This window comes from Bombina bombina, chromosome 1 (assembly GCF_027579735.1).
Source record: "Bombina bombina isolate aBomBom1 chromosome 1, aBomBom1.pri, whole genome shotgun sequence".
Classification (NCBI taxonomy): domain Eukaryota; kingdom Metazoa; phylum Chordata; class Amphibia; order Anura; family Bombinatoridae; genus Bombina; species Bombina bombina.
In genome coordinates, this window is record NC_069499.1 from 1,531,847,967 (window position 1) to 1,531,871,408 (window position 23,442).

Consider the following 23,442-nt stretch of genomic DNA (forward strand, 5'->3'; position numbering starts at 1 on the left):
AGCTGGGGTAGGCTGAGGGTGTGGCTAGGTGGGGTATAACTTGCAAACTGACTCCATGCTGGGTGGTTTGGAGCTCAGCTTTTAGTTTATTGTACTAAATGCTGTGAGCCTTGATCACATAAATAAATGTGTGAATTAAAAAAAAGCTAGTAGATAAAGAAAAAAACACAGAAACTTTATCTTAAAGGGACACTGAACCCAAAAATTTTGTTTTGTAATTCAGATAGAGCATGCAATTTTAAGCAACTTTCTAATTTACTCCTATTATCAATTTCTTTGTTCTCTTGCTATCTTTATTTGAAAAAGAAGGCATTTATGCTTTTTTTAGGTTTAGTACTCTGGACAGCAATTTTTTATTGCTGGATGAATTTATCCACCAATCAGCAAGGACAACCCATGTTGTTCACCAAATATGGGCCGGCATCTAAACTTACATTCTTGCATTTTAAATAAAGATACCAAGAGAATGAAGAAAATTTGATAATAGGAGTAAATTAGAAAGTTGCTTAAAATTTCATGCTCAATCTGAATCATGAAAGAAACATTTTGGGTACAGTGTCCCTTTAAGGATAACATATTACTAAAAGAAAAGAGATTTCCCAATGAGTTTAGAAAGCAGAATAAAGAGAGTTGAGTTGTAGGACTTTTTACCACAAGAGATTATGGCCTCTATTTATAAAAGTCTGGCGGACCTGATCCGCACTGTCGGATCAGGTCCGCCAGACCTCGCTGAATACGGAGAGCAATACGCTCTCCGTATTCAGCATTGCACCAGCAGCTCACAAGAGCTGCTGGTGCAACGCCGCCCCCTGCTGACTTGCGGCCAATCGGCCGCCAGCAGGGAGGTGTCAATCAACCCGATCGTACTCGATCGGGTTGAATTGCGGTGATGTCTGTCAGCCTGCTCAGAGCAGGCGGACAGGTTATGGAGTAGCGTTCTTTAGACCGCTGCTTCATAACCTTTTGTTTCTGGCGAGTCTGCAGCCTCGCCAGAAACACGGGGCATCAAGCTCCATTCGGAGCTTGATAGATAGGCCCCTATGACTTCAGATTGAATATATTTCTTCATAAATTATTTATTTGCATTAAAACTAATAAAGAAAAAAGAAGAACTTCCGAACAGGTTGTGAGCCAATCAGAATCAGCATATTCATTTAGCCACCAATAACCAGTTGTGTCCTGCTCCTTGGGAGTAGTGGAGAGTGCATGGACTATGAGGCATATTTATCAAGCTCCGAATGGCCGATCGAGTACGATCGGGTTGATTGACACCCCCCTGCTGACGGCCTATTGGCCGCGAGTCTGCAGGGGCGGCGTTGCACCAGCAGCTCTTGTGAGCTGCTGGTGCAATGCTGAATATGGCGAGTGTATTGCTCGCCGTATTCAGCGAGGTCTGTCGGACCTGATCCGCTCTGTCAGATCAGGTCCGACTGACCTTGATAAATAGAGACCTTTGTGTCTAACCCCTTTGCAGATATTAGACATATAAATACCAAGCAATATTAAAGGGACAGTCAAGTCCCAAAAAAACTTTCATGATTCAGATAGGGCATGTAATTTTAAAGAACTTTCCTATTTACTTTTATCACCAATTTTCCTTTGTTCTCTTGGTATTCTTAGTTGAAAGCGAAACCTAGGAAGGCTCATGATAATTTCTAATCCCTTTTGAAGGCCCTCTCTATCACATGCTTTTTTATTTGCCTTTCACAACAGGGGAGAGCTAATTCATGTAAACCATATAGATAACATTGTGATCACGGCCGTGGATTGTGGCAGACACTGCACTAATTGGCTAAAATGAAAATCAATAGATAATAAATAAAATGTCATGTGATCAGGGGGCTGTCAGAAGATGCTTAGAGACAGAGGTAAAAAGTAAATAAATATAACAGTGTTGGTTATGCAAAACTGGGGAATGGGTTATAAGGGAGTATCTATCTTTTAAAACTAAAAATATTCTGGTGTTTATTGTCCCTATAAAGCATTTTAATATTACATGTACTATTAAATGCTCACCATGACAAACAATGTTCTGAAATTTGTACTGTACTCTAGACAAGTCCACACTGCTTTAAAATACAACTTAAAATCAAAACACTATTAAATTACTTCTAGTCAGTTTCCATGGAACAATTCTTCATTGGCTCACAATATAGTTTCTTTCATGTAAATGACAAGAGTCCATGAGCTAGTGACGTATGGGATATACAATCCTACCAGGAGGGGCAAAGTTTCCCAAACCTCAAAATACCTATAAATACACCCCTCACCACACCCACAATTCAGTTTTACAAACTTTGCCTCCTATGGAGGTGGTGAAGTAAGTTTGTGATAAGATTTCTACGTTGATATGCGCCTCTCAGCATTTTGAAGCCTGATTCCTCTCAGAGTACAGCGAATGTCAGAGGGATGTGAAGGGAGTATCACCTATTGAATGCAATGGTTTTCCTCACGGGAGATCTATTTCATAGGTTCTCTGTTATCGGTCGTAGAGATTCATCTCCTACCTCCCTTTTCAGATCGACGATATACTCTCATATACCATTACCTTTACTGATAACTGGCTATCTGCTATATGTGGATGGGTGTCTTTCGGTAAGTATGTTTTTATTACTTAAGACACCTCAACTATGGTTTGGCACTTTATGCATTTATATAAAGTTCTAAATATATGATTTGTACTTATATTTGCCATAAGTCAGGTTCATGTATTTCCTTGTGCAGACTGTCAGTTTCATATTTGGGGAAAATATACATATTAAGAAATATTTTTTCTTACCTGGGGTTTAGTTTTTTTTTCAGATTGACTACATTTTTCTTGCAAATTGAGGGCAGTACTAGGCCTGCGGGTGCGCCAAATGCTAGACTTTATTGCGTCATTCTTGTCGCGAAAGTACGTCCGTTGACGCAAGTTCGTCATTTCCGGCATCGTAGTTGACGCCGAGTCCTTACACAGGGTTGAGTCGTTAGTGACGCAAGTGTGTCATTCCGGATGTTTTTGGCGCCAAAAAAAATTTCAGTTACGTTGTGCGTCATACTTGGCGCCAAATTTTTCATTAATTTATTACCCCATTGCTATTTGCCTCTTGCCTTTTTCTATGTCAGAGGGCTATGCTATTTGCATTTTTTTTCCCATTCCTGAAACTGTCATATAAGGAAATTGATATTTTTGCTTTATATGTTGTTTTTTCTTTTACATTTTGCAAGATGTCTAAATCTGATCCTGTCTCAGAAGTATTTGTTGGAACTTTGCTGCCTGACATTGGTTCTACCAAAGCTAAGTGCATTTGTTGTAAGATGGTGGAAATTATATCTCCGAATGTCATTTGTAATAGTTGTCATGATAAACTTTTACATGCAGAGAATGTATCCATCAGTAATAGTACATTGCCAGTTGCAGTTCCTTCAACTTCTAATGTACATGATATACATATGAATTTTAAAGAATTCGTTACTGATTCTATTTAGAAGGCTTTGTCTGCATTTCCGCCTTCTAATAAACGTTAAAGGTCTTTTAAAACTTCTCATAAAGTTGATGAAATTTCAAATGACCGACAACATAATGATTTATCCTCCTCTGATGAGGATCTATCTGATTCAGAAGATCCTTCCTCAGATATTGACACTGACAAATCTACTTATTTATTTAAAATAGAGTATATTCATTCTTTGTTAAAAGAAGTGTTAATTACTTTGGATATTGAGGAAGCCAGTCCTCTTGACGTTAAGACTAGTAAACGTTTAAATACTGTTTTTAAACCTCCTGTGGTTACTCCAGAGGTTTTTCCTATTCCTGATGCTATTTCTGATATGATTTCTAAGGAATGGAATAAGCCAGGTACTCCTTTTATTCCTTCTTCAAGGTTTAAAAAATTGTATCCTTTACCAGCAATTTCTATAGAGTTTTGGGAAAAGATCCCCAAAGTTGATGGGGCTATTTCTACTCTTGCTAGACGTACCACTATTCCTATGGAAGATAGTACTTCTTTTAAAGACCCTTTAGATAGGAAACTTGAATCTTATCTAAGGAAAGCCTATTTATATTCAGGTCATCTTCTTAGGCCTGCAATTTTCTTTGGCTGATGTTGCGGCTTCATCAACTTTTTGGTTGAAGAATTTAGCGCAACAAGAATTGGATTCTGACATATCTAGCATTGTTCGCTTACTGCAACATGCTAATCATTTTATTTGTGATGCCATTTTTGATATTATCAAAATTGATGTTAGATCCATGTCTTTAGCTATTTTAGCTAGAAGAGCTTTGTGGCTTAAATCTTGGAATGCTGATATGACATCTAAGTCTAGATTATTATCTCTTTCTTTCCAAGGTAATAATTTACTTGGTTCTCAGTTAGATTCTATTATTTCAACTGTTACTGGGGGAAAGGGAGTTTTTCTGCCTCAGGATAAAAAACCTAAGGGTAAATCTAAGGCTTCTAACCATTTTCGTTCCTTTCGTCAAAATAAGGAACAAAAATCTAATCCTTCCCCCAAGGAATCTGTTTCCAATTGGAAGCCTTCCTCAAATTGGAATAAATCCAAGCCTTTTAAGAAACCAAAGTCAGCCCCTAAGTCTGCATGAAGGTGCGGCCCTCATTCCAGCTCAGCTGGTAGGGGGCAGATTAGGGTTTTTCAAGGATATTTGGATAAATTCTGTCCAAAATCAATGGATTCAGAGCATTGTCTCTCAAGGGTATCGAATAGGATTCAGAGTAAGACCTCCTGTGAGAAGATTTTTTCTCTCACGTATCCCAGCAAATTCAGTTAAAGCTCAGGCTTTCCTGAAGTGTGTTTCAGACCTGGAGTCTTCAGGGGTAATCATGCCAGTTCCTTTTCAGGAACAAGGTCTGGGGTTTTATTCAAATCTATTCATTGTCCCAAAGAAGGAAAATTCATTCAGACCAGTTCTGGATCTGAAAATTTTGAATCGTTATGTAAGAGTACCAACTTTCAAGATGCATACCTTCATATTCCAATTCATCCAGAACATTATCAGTTCCTGAGATTCTCTTTTCTAGACAAGCATTACCAATTTGTTGCTCTTCCATTTGGCCTAGCAACAGCTCCAAGAATCTTTTCAAAGGCTTTAGGTGCCCTAATCTCTGTAATCAGAAAGCAGGGTATTGCAGTGTTTCCTTATTTGGACGATATCTTGGTACTAACTTAGTCTTTACGTTCTGCAGAATCTCACATGAATCAACTAGTGTTGTTTCTTCAAAGACATGGTTGGAGGATCAATTTACCAAAATGTTTCTTGTTTCCTCAGGCAAGGGTCACCTTTTTAGGTTTCCAGATAGATTCAGTGTCCATGACTCTGTCTCTAACAGACAAGAGACTTTTTAAATTGGTTGCAGCCTGTCAGCACCTTCAGTCTCAGTCATTCCCTTCAGTGGCTATGTGCATGGAAGTTTTAGGCCTCATGACTGCAGCATCAGACGCGATTCCTTTTGCTCGTTTTCACATGATACCTATCCAGCTTTGTATGCTGAATCAATGGTGCAGGGATAATACAAAGATATCACAATTAATATCCTTAAATCCCAATGTTCGACACTCTCTGACGTGGTGGTTAAATCACCAGCGTTTGGTTCAAGTGATCACTACAGATGCAAGTCTTTCAGGTTGGGGAGCTGTTTGGGGATCTCTGACAGCGCAAGGGGTTTGGAAACCTCAAGAGGCGAGATTACCAATCAATATTTTAGAACTCCGTGCAATTCTCAGAGCACTTCAGTTTTTGTCTCTGTTGAAGAGAGAACCGTTCATTTGCTTTCAGACAGACAATATCACAACTGTGGCATATGTCAATCATCAGGGTGGGACTCACAGTCCCCAAGCTATGAAAGAAGTATCTTGGATACTTGCTTGGGCGGAATCCAGCTCCTGTCTAATCTCTGCGGTGCATATCCCAGGTGTAGACAATTGGGAGGCGGATTATCTCAGCTGTCAGACTTTACATCCAGGGGAGTGGTCCCTCCATCCAGATGTGTTTTCTCAGATTGTTCAGATGTGGGGTCTTCCAGAGATAGATCTGATGGCCTCTCATCTAAACAAGGAACTTCCCAGATACCTGTCCAGGTCCAGGGATGTTCAGGCGAAGCAGTGGATGCGCTGACACTTTCTTGGTGTTATCATCCTGCTTACATTTTCCCGCCTCTAGTTCTTCTTCCAAGAGTGATCTCCAAAATCATCATGGAACAATCGTTTGTGTTGCTGGTGGCTCCAGCATGGCCACACAGGTTTTGGTATATGGATCTTGTTTGGGTGTCCAGTTGCCAACCTTGGCCACTTCCATTAAGGCCGGACCTACTGTCTCAAGGTTTGTTTTTCCATCAGGATCTCAAATCATTAAATTTGAAGGTATGGAAATTTAACGCTTAGTGCTAAGTCATAGAGGTTTCTCTGACTCAGTGATTAATACTATGTTACAAGCTCGTAAATCTGTCTCTAGAAAGATTTATTATCAAGTTTGGAAGACCTACATTTCATGGTGTTCTTCTCATAAATTCTCTTGGCATTCTTTTAGAATCCCTAGAATTTTAGAGTTTCTTCAGAATGGTTTGGATAAGGGTTTGTCTGCAAGTTCCTTGAAGGGACAAATCTCTGCTCTTTCTGTTTTATTTCAGAAAGATTGCTAAACTTCCTGATATTCACTGTTTTGTACAGGCTTTAGTTCATATTAAGCCAGTCAATTAATCAATTTCTCCTCCTTGGAGTCTTAATTTGGTTTTGAAGGCATTACGGGCTCCTCCATTTGAGCCTGTGCATTCTTTGGACATTAAACTTCTTTCTTGGAAAGTGTTGTTCCTTTTAGCTATCTCTTCTGCTAGAAGAGTTTCTGAGCTATCTGCTCTTTCTTGTGAATCTCCTTTTCTGATTTTTCATCAGGATAAGGCGGTTTTGCGGACATTTACATTTTTACCTAAGGTTGTGAATTCTAACAACATTAGTGGAGAAATTGTTGTCCCTTCCTTGCGTCCTAATCCTAAGAATTCTATGGACAGATCCTTACATTCTTTGGATGTGGTGAGAGCTTTGAAATATTATGTTGAAGCTACTAAAGATTTCAGGAAGACTTCTAGTCTATTTGTTATATTTTCTGGTCCTAGGAAAGGCCAGAAGGCTTCTGCTATTTCCTTGGCTTCTTGGTGAAAGCTTTTGATTCTTCAAGTTTATCTGGAGTCGGGTCAGACCCCGCCTCAGAGAATTTCAGCTCATTCTACTAGATCAGTCTCCACTTCATGGGCTTTTAAGAATGAAGCTTCAGTTTATCAGATTTGCAAAGCGGCAACTTGGTTCTCTTTGCATACATTTACTAAATTCTACTGTTTTGATGTATTTGCTTCTTCAGAAGCAGTTTTTGGTAGAAAAGTTCTTCAGGCAGCTGTTTCAGTCTGATTCTTCTGCTGATGTTTTAAGTTTTTCTTGTCATTAAAGAATAAACTTATGATTTGGGTTGTGGATTATTTTTTCAGTGGAAAATGGCTGTTTTTTTATTTTATCCCTCCCTCTCTAGTGACTCTTGCGTGGAGTTCCACATCTTGGGTATTAATATCCCATACGTCACTAGCTCATGGACTCTTGCCAATTACATGAAAGAAAACATAATTTATGTAAGAATTTACCTGATAAATTAATTTCTTTCATATTGGCAAGAGTCCATGAGGCCCATCCTTTTTTATGGCGGTTATGTTTTTTTTGTATAAAGCACAATTATTTCCAAATTCCTTTGTTGATGCTTTTTACTCCTTTCTTTATCACCCCACTACTTGGCTATTTGTTAAACTGAATTGTGGGTGTGGTGAGGGGTGTATTTATAGGCATTTTGAGGTTTGGGAAACTTTGCCCCTCCTGGTAGGATTGTATATCCCATACGTCACTAGCTCATGGACTCTTGCCAATATGAAAGAAATTAATTTATCAGGTAAATTCTTACATAAATTATGTTTTCTCACAAGGTCTAGGTGTTGTGTAGTGCCCCTAAAACCTAACATACAGCTCCCAATTATTTCCTGAAATTACAAAATGGTTTCAAATTGGGAGTTCAATCCCACTGGCTCTTCTTCCTTGAATTTATCAAAACAAGTACATTCTCCTTGTATTTTTTTATTTTTTTTTATTTGTTTTAATATTTCTTTTATTGAGGTTTTTAGCAAAAATGACATTGCAAGTACAGTTTGCCACAACTCAATATAAACAGGTATAGGAACAATTTTTGTACCATAATGAAAACATACAATTCAGTTACAAATAAACCAGATGAGGAAAAAATGCAAATATATCTGAAACTTCCTTTTATATAAATATATGAGCCTCCCATTATATCAATAGGCTACTCTTGAACCTATGTGTAGTGGTTAACATCAATGGAGGTAGGCTAAACTGATATATAGCCGTTTTTTAGTGAGAATATAGTCACAAAGTATAGCAATATAGGTACAACAATAAAAACATATTCATACAATGACAGATAAACCAAGTAATGATAAGGCAGTTATAACTGAAACCTCCTTTTGTATATTTATAAGAGCCTCCTATAATATTGATAGGCCACTCTTGGATCTATATGTAATAACTAGTATCAATTATGGAGGTAAACGAGAATGATATTTAGCCACTCTTGGGCATGGTACAGTAACATATGGTAAACGTGTATTCTGTACTATTGTATAGTAAAATGGTTATAGATTTTGGTTAGATGATAGGCGCTAAACTGATAGCATATGGATGTGTATACTGGAACCCTCAATAATATGGGAGCATGAGCTTAATATTCTATGGGGGTACATTTTGGGATTTCCTAGTAAGGATTTGGATAGCACTTAATCTAGAGTCTTCCTTCTCTGGATAATATACTTTTTTCCCTTCCTTCTTTAATGAGATTTATATCAGTTACAACATGATACATATGTTCATTCACCAATAAAACAGAGTTGCAAGTGTATTGAGACCTTGAAAATTAAAAATAAATATGAATTATGAAATGTGTGTAGCAGAACAAACATCATACTTGTCTGGAGGGACTATAAATCCAAGGTCATTCAAAATACACTAAGGCATAAGCATAGGAGCAGTTATGATGAATACTTTGACAGGAAATCTGCTTTTTAAAATATAAATATGCTCCTAGGAGTGTGGGGACCACTCTTGGGTCTGTGTGTAAGGAGGTAGGGTATGATAACTTGTGTAGAAGCCACAATATTGATTTGTTGTGACTATAGCGATTAGATGTTTAGGTATTATTTTAGCAAACCCTGATATAGTAATGTGTGCTATAAAAATATAATAATAGCATTAAAGAGGCTCCATATGTCAGTGATATATAGATCATGTAGAGACTGGGGTAGATATGGGGGATGACGACTACCTTCTCATATAAAATAAATAGTATCTTGCTAGGCTAAATAACACCTAGATTTAGAGTTTTGCAGCCAAAGGGGTGCGTTAGCTACGTGTGTTTTTTTCCCCCCGCACCTTTTAAATAGCGCTGGTATTTAGAGTTCTCTGAAGGGCTGCGTTAGGCTCCAAAAAGGGAGCGTAGAGCATAATTTACCTCCACTTCAACTCTCAATACCAGCGTTGCTTACGGTAGCGGTCAGCTTGAAAAACGTGCTCGTGCACGATTCCCCCATAGGAAACAATGGGGCAGTTTGAGCTGAAAAAAAAACTAACACCTGCAAAAAAGCAGCGTTCAGCTCCTAACGCAACCCCATTGTTTCCTATGGGGAAACACTTTCCAAGTCTGCACCTAACACCCTAACATGAACCCTGAGTCTAAACACCCCTAACCTTACACTTAATAACCCCTAATCTGCCGCCCCCGCTATCGCTGACACCTGCATTATATTATTAACCCCTAATCTGCCGCTCCGGACACCGCCGCAACCTACGTTATCCCTATGAACCCCTAATCTGCTGCCCCCAACGTCGCTGACACCTACATTATATTTATTAACCGCTAATCTGCCCCCCCAATGTCGCTGCTACCTTACCTACACTTATTAACCCCTCATATTCCGACCGGACCTTGCCGCCACTATAATAAATGTATTAACCCCTAAACCGCCTCACTCCCGCCTCGCAAACCCTATAATAAATAGTATTAACCCCTAATCTGCCCTCCCTAACATCGCCGCCACCTAACTTCAAGTATTAACCCCTAATCTGCCGACCGGACCTCGCCGCTACTATAATAAATGTATTAACCCCTAAAGCTAAGTCTAACCCGAACCCTAACACCCCCCTAAGTTAAATATAATTTTAATCTAACGAAATAAATTATTTCTTATTAAATTAATCCTATTTAAAGCTAAATACTTACCTGTAAAATAAACCCTAATATAGCTACAATATAACGAATAATTATATTGTAGCTATTTTAGGATTTATATTTATTTTACAGGCTACTTTATATTTATTTTATCTAGGTACAATAGCTATTAAATAGTTATTAACTATTTAATAGCTGCCTAGTTAAAATAATTACAAAATTACCTGTAAAATAAATCATAACCTAAGTTACAATTAAACCTAACACTACACTATCAATAAATTAATTAAACTACCTACAATTACATACAATTAAATCAACTAAACTAAATTACAAAAAAACAAACACTAAATTGCAAAAACAAACAAACACTAGATTACAAGAATTTTAAACTAATTACACCTACTCTAAGCCCCCTAAAAAAATAACAAAGCCCCCCAAAATAAAAAAATTCCCTACCTTATTCTAAAATAAAAAGTTAACAGCTCTATTACCTTACCATCCGTTAAAAAGGGCTTTTTGCGGGGCATGCCCCAAAGTAAACAGCTCTTTTGCCTGTAAAAAAACCACAATACCACCCCTCAACATTACAACCCACCACCCACATACCCCTAATCTAACCCAAACCCCCCTTAAATAAACCTAACACTACCCCCCTGAAGATCTCCCTACCTTGAGTCGTCTTCACTCAGCCGAGCAGCGATGGACCAAAAGAAGACGTCCGGAGCGGCAGAAGTCTTCATCCTATCCGGGCAGCAGAGGACATCCGGACCGGCAAACATCTTCATCCAAGCGGCATCTTCTATCTTCATCCATCCGACGAGAAGCGGCTCCATCTTCAAGACCTCCGGCGCGGAACATCCTCTTCTCCCGACGACTAGATGACGTATGAAGGTTCCTTTAAGGGACGTCATCCAAGATAATAGAATGCGAGCTCAATCTGATTGGCTGATCCAATCAGCCAATCGGATTGAACTTGAATCTGATTGGCTGATTCAATCAGCCAATCAGATTTTTCCTACCTTAATTCCGATTGGCTGATAGAATCCTATCAGCCAATCGGAATTCGAGGGACGCCATCTTGGATGACGTCATTTAAAGGAACCTTCATTCGTCGTTAGTCCGTCGGTGAGGAAGGATGGCTCCACGTCGGCTGCTTCAAGATGGACCCGCTCCGCTCCGGATGGAAGAAGATAGAAGATTCCGCCTGGATGAAGACTTTGGACCCTCTGGAGGACCTCTTCTTGCCGGATAGGATGAAGACTTCGGACCCTCTGGAGGACCTCTTCTTGCAGGATAGGATGAAGACTTCGGACCCTCTTCTGGACGGATCTGTGATACCCGGCTGGGTGAAGACAAGGTAGGGAGATCTTCAGGGGCTTAGTATTAGGTTTTTTAAAGGGGGTTTGGGTTAGATTAGGCGTATGTGGGTGGTGGGCTGTAATGTTGGGGGGGGATTGTATGGTTTTTTTTCAGGCAAAAGAGCCGATTTCTTTGGGGCATGCCCCGCAAAAGGCCCTTTTAAGGGCTGGTAAGGTAATAGAGCTGTTAACTTTTTATTTTAGAATAGGGTAGGGCATTTTTTTATTTTGGGGGGCTTTGTTATTTTTTTTAGGGGGCTTAGAGTAGGTGTAATTAGTTTAAAATTCTTGTATTCTTTTTTTATTTTTTGTAATTTAGTGTGTTTTTTTTGTAATTTAGTGGGGTTTTTTTTTGTAATTTAGTTTAGTTGATTTAATTGTAGGTAATTGTAGGTAGTTTATTTAATTAATTTATTGATAGTGTAGTGTTAGGTTTATTTGTAACTTAGGTTAGGATTTATTTTACAGATAATTTTGTAATTATTTTAACTAGGTAGCTATTAAATAGTTAATAACTATTTAATAGCTATTGTACCTAGATAAAATAAATACAAAGTAGCCTGTAAAATAAATATAAATCCTAAAATAGCTACAATATAATTATTTGTTATATTGTAGCTATATTAGGGTTTATTTTACAGGTAAGTATTTAGCTTTAAATAGGATTAATTTATTTAATAAGAAATAATTTATTTAGTTAGATTAAAATTATATTTAACTTAGGGGGGTGTTAGGGTTAGACTTAGCTTTAGGGGTTAATACATTTATTATAGTAGCGGTGAGGTCCGGTCGGCAGATTAGGGGTTAATACTTGAAGTTAGGCGGCGGCGACGTTAGGGAGGGCAGATTAGGGGTTAATAAAATTTATTAGAGGGTTTGCGAGGCGGGAGTGAGGCGGTTTAAGGGTTAATACATTTATTATAGTGGCGGTGAGGTCCGGTCGGCAGATTAGGGGTTAATAAGTGTAGGTAAGGTAGTGGCGACGTTGGGGGGCAGATTAGGGGTTAATAAATATTATGTAGGGGTCGGCGATGTTAGGGGCAGCAGATTAGGGGTACATAGGGATAATGTAGGTGGCGGCGGTGTCCGGTCGGCAGATTAGGGGTTAAAAATTTTTATTATAGTGGCGGCGATGTAGGGGGACCTCGGTTTAGGGGTACATAGGTAGTTTATGGGTGTTAGTGTACTTTAGAGCATAGTAGTTAAGAGCTTTATAAACCGGCGTTAGCCCATAACTCCTGACTTTTTTCTGCGGCTGGAGTCTTGTCGTTAGAGTTCTAACGCTCACTTCAGCCAAGACTCTAAATACCAGCGTTAGGAAGATCCCATTGAAAAGATAGGATACGCAATTGGCGTAAGGGGATCTGCAGTATGGAAAAGTCGCGGCTGGAAAGTGAGTGTTAGACCCTTTCCTGACTGACTCTAAATACCATAAATTTCAAGAAACTCCAGCCACCAATTTCTTTTAAAAGACCTTTATTCTTTTGTCATGGGTCCCATTGATATACAACGTTTCAAGCCAGCATTAGGCTCTTAGTCATGTACACTTTAGCTATACAGGTTTCTGTTACTTATACCTGCACCTGTTAATCACTCACCTGATGTTAATTAACCCATTCCATAAGGAACACAACCATTGCTATTGCAACAGTGACATCTTGTGGATGAAAAATATAGTACACCACTGTTTTTATTCTGAATTTTTCAGTGTTCCTTCATGGAATGGATGAACACCATCACATATTCTTAAAACCACATAAAACCTATATACAATTTAAAATTAGGAGTATAAAATCCCAATATCTATAGAGCCACAGTAATAGGGATCAATGTACATAATACATTCTCATTATCATAAATTTCAGACAAAAAGATAATCATACAGAAAAATTTAAAGAAATATACCTTCCCAAAAGCGCCTGTTTTTTCAAAAAATATCTCAAATCCTATTTGCCAGTATTTGACCAGTTATTATTATGCTTAGATATTAATGTCTGTACCCATAATATATTTATTAGTTGACTTATCCATATGCTACATAATTGATTAGAAGTCAACAAAACAGACTCCAATCAAAGTCTTTATTTAGACCCCTAGGGGTCAGGCAATCTAATTTATGGATCCAGAACATCTCCGTCATTTTGAGGAGATGTTCCCTGTCACCACCCCTCCTTGGTTTCATTACCTGATCTATGATAAGGAATCTAAGTTGACTAATATTATGACCTGCAGAGAGGAAGTGAGAGGACACAGGAGCCTCCATGTTTTTACATCTTATGTTTGATTTATGTTCTGTTATCCTCTCCCTTACCTCTCTGCAGGTCTCGCCTATATAGATAAGTCCACATGGACACTTGATCATATAAATAGCAAAGGTAGTTCTGCATGTAAAATATTTATTTATTGTGAATTTACGTCCGCTAGTTGGATGATAGAAGTTTTTTCCTTTTATCATAGAACTGCAATGACTGCCGTTCAAGCACGGATAACAACCATTATTTTTACTACCAATAGTTGATTGGATATTTCTTTTAGCAGAACCTATGTCAGTGTGTACAATCAAATCCTTGATACTTTTATTTTTCTTATATGCTACCATGGGCACCTGTTTGAATTCTTCTACTTGTGGATTACATTCCCTTATTATATGCCAGTGTCTTTTCAAGACACCGGTTATTTTTTGACTGAACCTATTATGTTGGGTGACAAATATTATGTTGTTCTCTCCTTTCTTGCCTAGATTTTCTTGTTTCCGATTTTGTTTAGAACCAACTTCTGCGTTTGCCAATTGTTCCATTATCAGATTCCTAGGGTATTTTCTAGCAATGAATTTGTTAGCCATATCCCCTAATCTTTGTTTACATTTATTGCTATCTGACACAATTCTCTTAACCCTAGTGAACTGGCTCTTAGGTATTGCTTTAAACACACTCTCTGGATGGCAGCTGCCATATTGTAGCAAATTATTCTTATCAGTCTTTTTTATATATAGATCAGTTTCTAAAAAACCTTTTTCCTTATATACATAAGTGTCCAAGTATTCTATACCCACTTCACTCATATTCATACTAAATTTCAATCCTTTCACTGAGCAATTCAAATCCTCTATGAATGTTAATAGGCTCCCAACGTCGCCCCCCCATACGCCAAACACATCGTCAATAAATCTCCACCAGGAGACCCCATGAGTTTGAAAAAGTGATTTAGAGTACACAAAGTGTTCCTCAAAGCTGTTCATAAATATGTTGGCGTATGTGGGGGCGACGTGGATTTTTCATCCACAAGATGTCACAGTTGCAATAGCAATGGTTGTGTTCCTTATGGAATGGGTTAATTAACATCAGGTGAGTGATTAACAGGTGCAGGTATAAGTAACAGAAACCTGTATAGCTAAAGTGTACATGACTAAGAGCCTAATGCTGGCTTGAAACGTTGTATATCAATGGGACCCATGACAAAAGAATAAAGGTCTTTTAAAAGAAATTGGTGGCTGGAGTTTCTTGAAATTTATGGACTTTGGTGAGACTTGGCAAGTCTGTTACTCCGTGCCCCACTGAAAGAGGAAAATTGGTGTGCTGTTTTCCATTATTTTGACTCTAAATACCAGCGGGCGGTAAAAACCAGCGTTATGACCCCTTAACGCTGGTTTTGACGGCTAACGCAGAACTCTAAATCTAGGCGTAAGAAATTAGGCATGTATGGGGTTTCAATACAGTATGGTCTTACAATATTCTATGGAAAGTTGTGGTAAAATGTAAGTTATGGCTCATAGGAAATTGTAGAGATTCCTATGTGCCTGTGGTTTTCTACAGGGAGTCACATAGATTGTGGAAAGAGGCTGTGTGTCAGATACTTTAGGGGGTGCCGAGACAATTCCAATTGCTGGAATATTGTAAATAGAATCTTGGTTGTAGTAAAAAAAAAACTATTTAACAGGTCGCTATAGGATAATCTTAATATCTTACGCATTTAAAAGTAAAGCAATATCAGACTAAATGGAGATATAACATTGAGTCTCCTCTGACCTAACACAACCTGCTGGATCAAACACTATGGTCTTAATGGATGCAAATTTAGAAGAAGAAAGGAGAAATCGAAGCCAAGGTGCCAGTGCGATTCAAGATTTATTCATGCAGGTAGAAGACAAGAGGTACAGCTCCTTCTATCTGACGTGTTTCGCGCATGCGTACATGCGCTTCCTCAGAGATAATTACCTGTTGTAACAGGTGAGCCTAAGTAGGTGGTATTAGCCAATGAAAAAGGGGCCAAGTTCACTCTGGTTGAAGAGAGAGTGGGGATTAATGGATGGTTGGGTCTCTGGGAATAAACATGGATATATAATGGTGAAAATTGTAAAAATTAGTAAGACAATGCAGCGATGTCTGTTATCGCTAAGGTTAGAGAGCCTCCCGCTGTCTAAAGTCACCAGTTAGTTCATCCCACTCCCACAGTCCAGAACACTAAGGACTCAATGGCTCTCTCTTGGGGCGAACTCAGAAAGGAGGTGAGTACATCTCCCGAGATGGATCTACTGCTATACTTATTGAGGTAGTCAGCGAGGCACCTGTATCTGCATTGAGTGTTTTGGGCATGTAGGGAGGACGCGAACATATGTGAAGCCAGCAGATCAAGACTCATAGGGGGAGCAGAAGTACACGAGTAGGCCAAGCTTATCGTGGGGATGTCGGCCGCACATCCCCAGTGGGGAGCCATGGGTAGATCGCTGGGTTCTAAGTTGGAATTGGAGCTGTGTGGGATAGAGAATGGCTGAGACTTCACTGACGACTGTAAAGCTGAATGTAATCTCCCAACTTCCGACAGATCAGGCACTGAACCATTGAAGTAGCTGCGTCTTGTCCAAGTTGGGAGTCTTAGGTCATTCGCCACCTCCCCTAAATTCACACCAGAGTGGGATAGTGCTGAAGTAGTAAACAGAGAGCTCCTGTCGTTAAGCTGTATGTCTGTTTTCCTTGCGGTGTCTAATGTCGGACATACTGTTTGTCGAGGTCCCATACTTCTGGCTGTCGTTACTAGATCTTCAAATTTCTCATCAATCTTACGTTCTAGATCTTTAAGCAAGGCCTGTAGAATTGAAGGTAGTTCCTCTATGGTACAAAGCTTGGGTTCCAGTATAGGAGTACAATATTAACAGTAGATCGATAGCTACTCTACCCCGGGAAGCGGGGGGGGGGGGGGGTGAGTCCAAAAGTGAAGGCCTCCACCTAGGATCGCAATAGGCTTGTTCAGGACACAGAGCGCACAAATGGGACAGTCCTAGTATGATTCAATTTCACTACGCATTAGATAGCTGAATGTAGCGTAGTGCGATATAGAATGGGGTATTTCTTCTAGGATTACCAACAAGTTATATGGATCGTTCTGGGAGCTTCATAGTTTGCGACCGTTCATGGCCGCTTCCTCCTCCTTGTATTTCTTATCAACATGTGCACTTGAATATGCTCTGTATTTAAAAAACTAATTTCCATTGAAAGTAAACCTTCATCTGTGCATTAAAATTGAAGTCAGTTCAATTTCAACCAGTTCTCAATCCATGTGTCAAGAAGGCAGCCTGTTTTCTTTAGATGTATCAGGTTTTTTTTTTATAGCTTCAAAACAATGCTTCAAATAGCAATTCCCATGTTACTCACAGTGGTATCAGAGGTCTCAACTGAAAATGGACTGCACCTTTAGGAAGCCCAGCTGACACAGTAATAAGTAGTGATGTCACTACAGGGGTGCCTTGATGGTACCAGGCATCCACCTGCTTCAGTCTAGCCCCTTTTGTGTGCCACTTTGAGAAAAAGGGCTCACAGGCTAAGGAAAGTGAATAGAATTGCCTTTACAATATAATGGCAGGGTTTCCAAGATGGCTTGCTACTCTCAGCTTTTCCAGTAAGTCAGACCAGCCATTATTTACTTATTACTAATCTACTTAACCTTTCAGCAAATATATGTGGATCTGTGGATTTCCAAGATGGCTGTCATAGTGTTAAAGTAAAGAAAAGCCTGGCATCGTATTTGTACAGGAAGTCAGCACAAGTGCATATTCTCTGGCATAGACTAACTGGGCAGAAGAATAACTCACATATAAGCAGCTCCTCTTTCTCCTATATGGCTACTGGCTCTGCTTCTGCTGATTACAAACAGGTAGTAAGAGCACTGTTGAAATGGGCGGTACTCGACACGGCCCTGGGGCCAAGTGAGGTCTAGTTATGCCCCTGGTTGCGTACTCAGAAAGACAGGAGAGACGCAACTATCTACAGATCAAAGAAGTAATCTAGCAGGAATAAAAAGGGAGTAACATTAGCTTAGTTAAACCATAAAATACAGACTGTTCTTAAAATGTACAGCTGCCCTAAATAAAACAAAAGATTCACAAGTTATCTTTTATTAAAGGGTGCAATTTGTAAAACAAGAATATCTTTGTAAAACAAGACGTGAGAGCATTCACAACTGATCTTTTCTGGAAACTGCCTCATTTGGGACATTGGATTTCTAATTCACATGCTAACATATCTTTATGATAGCAAATAAGCTTGTCCTTTTTTATATTTGTTAGATTTGGTGTTTGGACTGGCGAGATTCTGGTAAGTGCATTATATTTTCAGTACAACTCATTCACATTAACCCGTTCCGTTTTCCTCTTTGAATGGCTCTACCCAAAACTATTCTATAAAGGCCTCTTCATGTCTTACAGCTGTGATGCACTAAACAACATTTTCAATTACCACCCTGTTCACTTACCTATGGTGACTGGGTCAGAAGCATAAAAAAATAAATGAAACTATTGAGAAGACAGTTTTAAATTTAACTCATTTAATATTATAGCCCCCCTACTTACTAATTAATAAAAAAAACCATCATCCATACAAACAATAAATACTAAGAGACAGTTTCTTTAAACATGGAAAAAAACAAGATGGCCGCCACCATTACCATTAAGGTTGCTTGAGAGATTTTTTAAAAAACAAACTGAAATTTGTGTCTAAGTTATTCTAAACAATGACTGTTACACCATTGAAATTTTACCTGCCAGAGAAAATAGAGAGCTAGGAATATCTGTAGAGGTGCAGACCACAACATATTGAGGAAGGTCGTCAAGTCCTGAAATCGCTGAGCATCAACTGACATTAGATTAACAACTTCCCCAACAGTGGAAGAACGTTTTGCTGAGTTTGTGATTACTAAAGACTAAAATCAAAAGAAAAAGGAAAAATCATTTAATAAAAGATCGTGGACCCAATTTAAAAGAAATGAAGATACATTTTGTGCTAGGACAGTTTTTTTTACCAGCAATTTGTTTCACTCTACATTTGTTTTTTAGATTACAAAATGAGGAAATAACAATTTTTTATTGTTTTCCAAAGGTATAAATTATAAGTTTCTGGGTATTAGTATTTGAGGATCGGGATCACTGGGAAAAGACAAAAACAATTCAGAAATCGTAATCTACTGAAACAAGCAAACGATTATAATCAACCACCGAGACGTTTACTAATAAAACTTCACAAAATATATTCCTGTATTGTTATTCCCTGTAATATCTCACCTTTCTGTAAATAATACCAGTGATTGCACTTCTTAATCTCATCCCAGTAACAAAACAGTACTGAAAATGCTGATGGAGGATTAATGTTTGCGCCAAAGAAGAGATGAACATCAAGGCAGCGATGGAAAATCCCCACCAGGCAGGTGCATTTTTATCCTTTATAAATGTAATCAATATGCTAAAAAATAAAAAAAAAGTTATTTTATTGTGCATTACAATATGTGATATTGTTTAATTGAAGTGCTAATTAGATCGATTTTGGACTCTTCAGTATTGCTAGACAGTGGTATTATCTTTTCACAACTTTTATCTCTCTAACAGGTCCTTTTCTGTGTCATTTGCTGGCAACTCCTCCTCTTCAATGTCTATGTCTGTTGGAGTACCTAAAGGCTCTGTCCTGGTTCCTCTATTCTTCTCCAATTATACTTGTTCATTGGGTAAACTTAGCGGCTATGGCTTTAGATATCACCTCTATGCTAATGATTTTCAAATCTACCTCTACCCTTGCTCTCTCTCCCTCTGTCCTTTCTCATGTCAGTGACTGCTTATCTGGCATGTCTTCCTGGATGACCTCTCACCACTGAGCTCTTTCTAATTCCCCCTCTAGCACTACTTCAATTTCTGAAAAGTCAGCTGCCTCTGAGTTACACTTGACTCCAATTTGTCCTTAATCCCCCACATCCATTTGCTCTCTTCATTTTGCCACCACCACCTATGTAATAAAAAAATCATCTGTTTCTGAGCTCTGACACAACTAAGCAACTAATCCACTCTCATGTAATCTCCCAACTTGACTACTGTAATCACCTACTAACTGGCCTTCCTGTCTCCCACCTCTTTCCCCCCTTCAATCCATCCTAAATGCCTCTGCCAGGCTAATACACCTTTCCTGATGCTCTGTATCTGCTGGAACTCACTGTGAGTCCCTTCACTGGCTCCCCGTTCAAAGCAGAATTAAATTAAAAATTCATCAACCATAGTGTTAATATATTCATTAATTTAGTAGAAAATAATGTAAACAAAATTGGGAAATCATAATAAAAATGGTAAAAAACAGAAAAACAAATGGGAGAGAGGTCAATTGACCAAATTAACTATTTTTTCTATTGACGAATGTAATAAACTAAATAGCTTGAAGAAAGATAAAGGTATTATTTTTAAAGGGGCTGACAAGAGAGGTGCCACTCTAATAATGGATGTCATATTATATTGGGGAAATACAAACTCAGCTTAAGGATACCAGCACATATAGGAAACTTAATGCGAATCCTCTCCCTAATATACAGAAAGAAAATGAGCTTTGGAACGAGGTATTATTGACAAAATATTTAGCTGATTATTTGAATATTCCCACACCCCGAAATCCGGTATTCTATACAGTCCCAAAAGTCCATAAAAATAACAAGAGGCCCCCAGGGAGACCCATAGTCTCAAGTGTAGATTCTGTATACACCAATATCTCTAAGGTTGTTGATAAATTATTACAACCAGAGGTTATCAAAATGTCTAGTTACCTAAAGGATACAATTTTTTTTTTGGATAAGGTGAAATCTCTGGAACTACCTTCTGAGAAATATTTATTATTCACTATGGACGTGAAAAGTCTTTATACCTTCATTAAGCATGAGACTGGTATATCTACAATAGTAAAGAATTTGTTAGTGAATAAAAAATATACTCATGAACAGAGTAGTTTTGTAGAAGAGCTATTGAGACTTATTTTATACTGAAACTATTTTTTGTTTCAGGATGAGTGGTTTATGCAGATAAAAGGCACGGCCATGGGTTCCAATGTTGCCCCATCATACTCCAATCTATTCATGAATGAATTTGAAGAGAGCATCATCTATGAAAACAAGAATTAAAAAAAATATGGAGCATATGGTGGCGCTACATTGATGATGTGTTTGGTGTGTGGTGGGGTGACAGTGGAACCCTAATGGACTTTGTAAATAAATTGAATTCTATGGTGAGAGATCTGGAATTCACTGTTACTCACAGTGAGGAATCAGTGTCTTTTCTAGATACAAAGGTCTACAAAACAGGGAATTTACTACGTTTTTACCTATATGTGAAGGACACAGATAAGAATACTTTATTACAATACGACAGCTTTCATCCCAGACAATTAGTTAACTCACTCCCTAAGAGTCAACTACTCAGGGTCAAAAAGATAGTGAGTGAAGAGAAAAACTGTGAAAAGAGAATACAGAAAACGTCAAAACCGTTCTTAAACAGGGGGTATCCCTTTAGCCTAATAAAGAGTAAAGTGGGAGAAATAAAAAGATTCCAACATTAAAACTAACTAAAAGTGAGAAACACAATAGGATGTTTTCTTTCATGTAATTAACAAGAGTCCATGAGCTAGTGACGTATGGGATATACATTCCTACCAGGAGGGGCAAAGTTTCCCAAACCTTAAAATGCCTATAAATACACCCCTCACCACACCCACAAATCAGTTTTACAAACTTTGCCTCCAAGGGAGGTGGTGAAGTAAGTTTGTGCTAGATTCTACGTTGATATGCGCTCCGCAGCAAGTTGGAGCCCGGTTTTCCTCTCAGCGTGCAGTGAATGTCAGAGGGATGTGAGGAGAGTATTGCCTATTGAATGCAGTGATCTCCTTCTACGGGGTCTATTTCATAAGGTTCTCTGTTATCGGTCGTAGAGATTCATCTCTTACCTCCCTTTTCAGATCGACGATATACTCTTATATTTACCATTTCCTCTACTGATTCTCGTTTCAGTACTGGTTTGGCTTTCTACAAACATGTAGATGAGTGTCCTGGGGTAAGTAAGTCTTATTTTCTGTGACACTCTAAGCTATGGTTGGGCACTTTATTTATAAAGTTCTAAATATATGTATTCAAACATTTATTTGCCTTGACTCAGAATGTTCAACTTTCCTTATTTCCAGACAGTCAGTTTCATATTTGGGATTATGCTTTAAATTATCATATTTTGTCTTACCTCAAAAATTTGACTTTTTTCCCTGTGGGCTGTTAGGCTCGCGGGGGCTGAAAATGCTTCATTTTATTGCGTCATTTTTGGCGCGGATTTTTTTGGCGCAAAAATTCATTTCCGTTTCCGGCGTCATACGTGTCGCCGGAAGTTGCGTCATTTTTTGACGTTATTTTGCGCCAAAAATGTCGGCGTTCCGGATGTGGCGTCATTTTTGGCGCCAAAAGCATTTAGGCGCCAAATAATGTGGGCGTCTTATTTGGCGCTAAAAAATATGGGCGTCGCTTTTGTCTCCACATTATTTCAGTCTCATTTTCATTTGCTTCTGGTTGCTAGAAGCTTGATGTTTGGCATTTTTTTCCCATTCCTGAAACTGTCTTATAAGGAATTTGATTTATTTTGCTTTATATGTTGTTTTTTCTCTTACATATTGCAAGATGTCTCACGTTGCATCTGAGCCAGAAGATACTACAGGAAAACCACTGCCTGCTGGATCTACCAAAGCTAAGTGTATCTGCTGTAAACTTTTGGTAGCTATTTCTCCAGCTGTTGTTTGTATTAATTGTCATGACAAACTTGTTAAAGCAGATAATATTTCCTTTAGTGATGTACCATTGCCTGTTGCAGTTCCCTCAACATCTAAGGTGCAGAATGTTCCTGATAACATAAGAGATTTTGTTTCTGAATCCATAAAGAAGGCTTTGTCTGTTATTTCTCCTTCTAGTAAACGTAAAAAGTCTTTTAAATCTTCTCTCTCTACAGATGAATTTTTAAATGAACACCATCATTCTGATTCTTTGGACTCTTCTAGTTCAGAGGATTCTGTCTCAGAGATTGATGCTGATAAATCTTCATATTTATTTAAGATGGAATTTATTCGCTCTTTACTTAAAGAAGTACTAATTGCTTTAGAAATAGAGGATTCTAGTCCTCTTGATACTAATTCTATACGTTTTGGATAAGGTTTTTAAAGCTCCTGCGGTTATTCCAGAAGTCTTTCCTGTTCCTAATGCTATTTCTGCAGTAATTGCTAAGGAATGGGATAAATTGGGTAATTCATTTACTCCTTCTAAACGTTTTAAGCAATTATATCCTGTTCCGCCTGACAGGTTAGAATTTTGGGACAAAATCCCTAAAGTTGATGGGGCTATTTCTACCCTTGCTAAACGTACTACCATTCCTACGTCAGATGGTACCTCGTTTAAGGATCCTTTAGATAGAAAAATTGAATCTTTTCTAAGAAAAGCTTATCTATGTTCAGGTAATCTTCTTAGACCTGCTATATCATTGGCTGATGTTGCTGC

General features: G+C 38.4%; 1 protein-coding gene across 1 annotated transcript in view; it reads right to left on the reverse strand.

Moving 5' to 3' along the window:
* ABCC3 (ATP binding cassette subfamily C member 3) overlaps positions 1 to 23,442 on the reverse strand; it is a 267,779-nt gene that overhangs the window by 95,542 nt on the left and 148,795 nt on the right. Inside the window, exons 9-10 of the mRNA XM_053708487.1 lie at positions 19,178 to 19,355; positions 18,658 to 18,819 (exon numbers count right to left, since the gene is read on the reverse strand). Of these exons, the coding sequence (XP_053564462.1) occupies positions 18,658 to 18,819; positions 19,178 to 19,355 (340 nt within the window). The remainder of the gene's footprint in view (positions 1 to 18,657; positions 18,820 to 19,177; positions 19,356 to 23,442) is intronic.